Source organism: Saccostrea cucullata, unplaced genomic scaffold (assembly GCF_032062105.1).
Source record: "Saccostrea cucullata isolate Sc308-1 unplaced genomic scaffold, CSIRO_AGI_Scuc_v1 ctg1677, whole genome shotgun sequence".
NCBI lineage: Eukaryota > Metazoa > Mollusca > Bivalvia > Ostreida > Ostreidae > Saccostrea > Saccostrea cuccullata.
This window is the reverse complement of record NW_026919189.1, coordinates 59,169-62,977: the sequence shown is the minus strand read 5'-3', so window position 1 is coordinate 62,977 and position 3,809 is coordinate 59,169. Positions and strand designations below refer to the sequence as shown.

The 3,809-nt window shown below is 34.5% G+C and overlaps 1 protein-coding gene across 1 annotated transcript; it reads left to right on the top strand.

Moving 5' to 3' along the window:
• Nucleotides 1-2,172: 2,172 nt before the first annotated feature.
• On the top strand, nucleotides 2,173-3,082 carry LOC134282133 (uncharacterized). Its single transcript, XM_062764585.1, has 3 exons — nucleotides 2,173-2,339; nucleotides 2,422-2,675; nucleotides 2,805-3,082. The coding sequence occupies exons 1-3, from the start codon at nucleotides 2,173-2,175 to the stop codon at nucleotides 3,080-3,082; spliced, it is 699 nt and encodes a 232-aa protein (XP_062620569.1).
• The last annotated feature ends 727 nt before the right edge of the window (nucleotides 3,083-3,809 follow it).

The following is a 3,809-nucleotide window of genomic DNA, read 5'->3' as shown; positions in this document are numbered from 1 at the left end:
TTGTTTATCATATGCATAAATCTGTCACATTCTAAATCCAACTTTTTAGGGAACTTCTTCGGCTGATAACGTACAAACTCATTGATTCTACTGGACGTATCATTTTTTGAATACATTGTGCCAGGACAAAAAATCACAGATTCTGCAGCTAAGTCAAGGATTTTCTTGCGGTCACAATCTTTAGAACCACAAATTGTTTATTCGCTTCTTGATTGACAGCTCAATAATTTATCAACTACTAATTCAAGGTATAAGTTTTCCCATATACTCTTCAAAGATTTCTCGGGGGCTACATAATACAACGAAGACTTTTGCCATTTTGAGCTACTATATACAACAATCACTAAAGAAAAAAAGATTATTAGAAACAAGAAATTACGGTAAGAAATAAGTATTCATTAATTTTTACGTGTAGACAGCATATATAACCTGTTCTACACGGCTATGTCAATTCTTCCCAAAACTTCAAAATACGCTGTTTAAATATATCATTGCAAAAGGGTGTCGGTTTTAATTTTTTTTTCCTGTAATCTATGTACATAAGTACAGCAATACGTAGTGTCAGATTTGCTGTGATGTTACATGCCTCCTTTGGTCACGTGATGGTCATTTATTACTTTCAAAGTGTTTCACCTAAATTGCATCTGTAAAGCCCTTTAACACAATTAGCCCATCTCAAAAATATTTTCCAAGTTTCCCTCTCCAAACCGACTGACTAAAAATGACCCGACTCAAAACGTTTTTCTAGGGTATGAGATTTTTTTCTTATATTTATTAACAAATATATAAAATTTAATTTTTTAAAAAAAATTATTCACCTACCTACACCAAATCAATAATTTTACCAGAGTCGGGAGAGGCAAGCAAACATTTTATTTTAAAAAGTGATATGTAACCTGAATATGTTAGAATAACTTTAGTTTTTAGCTTTATTCAATTTCTGTCTTATACTCATTTTATTTCTGAATTTTGCATTTAATCTCTGAATTAAAATTTAAACAATAAATACTGTATTTCCTAGAAAAATTAAAGTATTGTCAGGGACGGAAAATACCGGAACTTACCACTGGTAATTCCCACCATCGGTATTTTCCGGCCAACTCTGACCTGCGTATACTTGTAGCTATATCTCGGTTTTTGACGTCACAATGTCACAGACTTCGTACAAGTTCGAGTATGACATAAAACCTCTCTAAACTCCATCTGATTCCATTATAACGCAAACATTTAAACAAGACGCAAAATATTCTAATATTGTGCCAAGTTTCTAAAAGATCAGATTAATAAGCAAATAATTTTAGGGAATATGTAAATCATCTCTGAACTTTGTTGTTGACTTTTTATTTAAAAAAAACAACATAGTAGACATTCTCAAAAAGATTTTTTATCAATGCCCTGTTAGAAGACTCAGTATATAGACTCTACATATCTATTTTCATTTCAGTCACAAGTTTAATAATGGACCCCCGTACCAGTGCCCAAGACGTGATGCGATGTGACCTGTGTGAGACCGCTTTAGTACAGATGCACTGTGATAAATGCATTGTCAACCTGTGTAAGGCCTGTGTGGGAAAACACATTTCCAGAAGGGAAACCAACGGTCACAAGGTAGTCAAATTTCAAGACAGAAAGTCTCACCTGTACCCCGAATGTAAAAAGCATGATAAACAACTGTGTGAAAAATATTGTGATCAATGTGACATTCCTGTTTGTACAAAGTGCACTGCATCTGCGCAACATATTGATCATAAATTATCAGAAGTCTTGCAAGTTGTGGAAGAAAAAAGGGATACTTTAATCAGAAACAAATTTGAATTAGATTTTGCGATTTATCCAAAGTACCATTACATTGCCTATGATGTAAAATACAAAATGAGTCAATTAGAAAAGGATTATGAATATCTCTCAACAGCAATTACAAAACATTGAGAGGACTGGCACAGAGAAATTGACAAACTTGTCAAGAAACTTAAAGCTAAAGTTGATAAGATGAAAAACACGCAGATACAAACTCTAAAAAAAACATCTGGATGACATAAACAAGAAAATTTCTTACATAAAGGATGAAATCGATTCAACTAAAATTGTTTTACAGACAAATGACACTTGTCCAAATTGTTAAGTGGCACATCCAACATAAATATATACAGAAATCTTCCACAAGAACAAGAAATGCCTCTATCTTTACCCAAATTCATCCCCAGAGAAATCATAGGTAAAGAATTTAATAAACTGTTTGGAGCCTTATCATGTAATTCTGTTAGTTCGGATGAACATAGCTACAACAAGAAGAAGATACAGAAATCATCAGAGACAGTCATCAATTTTGTAGACACTGGGTATAACAAACTTTACAATGTTGCCTGCCTGAGTAATGAAGAAATCTGGACAAGTGGAAATGACAGCACCATGAAACAACAGCATCAACCAGGGATCACTGCTCAAGTCAATATCAACTAAGTCAGGGAACAACACTTCAGTCATCGGAGTGACAAAAGCCGGAGATCTAGTTTATTCTGATTACGATGATAGGACTGTGAATATAGTGAAGAACAAGGAGACAGAGGAGGTGATCAGACTACAGAACTGGAGACTTTTGGTGTCTGTAGTTTACTCCTCTGGTGACCTCCTGGTTACCATGCTTAGTGATGATGATTACCAATCAAAAGTTGTCCGTTACTCTGGCTCCACAAAGATACAAACTATTCAATTTGATAATAAAGGAAAACCATTGTATTCATCCAGTTATATTAAATATATTTGTGAGAACAGGAACCTGGATATCTGTGTGTCTGATTATGGAGCTGGAGCTGTAGTGGTGGTCAATCTTGCCGGGAAACTGAGATTTAGTTACACAGGACTTACTCCTGCTCCAAAATATAAACCATTCAGTCCACGAGGAATCACCACAAACATTCATAACCATATCCTTATATCTGATGTCAGCAATGATTGTGTCCACATCATTGACCAGGATGGACAGTTCATCAGTTACATACCCTGTGGATTGACTAAACCCTGGGGACTGTGTACAGATTCAAATGACAATCTGTTTGTTGCTCAAAGGGAAAAAGACAAGTAAAGAAAATAAGATATTTAAATGCCCTTGAATACGCCACCACTGCATAGATTTAATGAATATTTTCTTGACGAATTTCATCGTATTATCCGTTCACACTGTGCTATTTTCCATTGTACCTCTGAATTGCATAACTCAAAAAAGAGAATTACCGTTTGTCTGTGAAACCATTTTGATGTACACTCCACAAAAATCACATATTGCTACATGTATTTCTAATGTGTTTTCTTCATTCATCTTGTATGAGATTAAAATTTATAGTAGGAAAATAGATTTAAAAATTGACCGTGTGATCTTTTTTTTTTGTTGGAAAGAAACATAAGGATTCAAGATCAAAGTCCAGAAAAATACAATATTCATTATAGGAGCAGAGCAAACACAAACCTCCAAAACATCAGAGGTGGGCTCAGGTGCCATTGGTAGTGAGCATCCCCTGCCGACCAGTCACACCCGTCATGTACTCCTTGTCATGATCGGGGAATAACAGAAAAATCCGTTGTAAATTCAGTGTATAAATAATACCAAAAATTTTAAATAATAAAAATAATACAGGGGTTGATGTACGAACACTGGTTATTTGTTTGCGAGGTATTAGGTAATGAAATGAGAGTAGAACAGTGTTTCAGGCATAACGTTCTTTTTAATGAATTAAACATCCATTCGCAGGGGTGTTCAGGAAATATTCTAAATTGACTTAATCAGTGATATACCAGATAAGCAGAATTTTTAG

What these genes read in the sequence shown, in the direction of transcription:
- LOC134282133 (XM_062764585.1), top strand. Translation starts at nt 2,173, where the DNA reads ATGCCTCTATCTTTACCCAAATTCATCCCCAGAGAAATCATAGGTAAA. An exon ending in ATCAATTTTGTAGACACTGG is followed by an intron (nt 2,340 to 2,421) that starts GTATAACAAACT and finishes ATGAAACAACAG; the next exon opens with CATCAACCAGGGATCACTGC. An exon ending in TTACCAATCAAAAGTTGTCC is followed by an intron (nt 2,676 to 2,804) that starts GTTACTCTGGCT and finishes CTGATTATGGAG; the next exon opens with CTGGAGCTGTAGTGGTGGTC.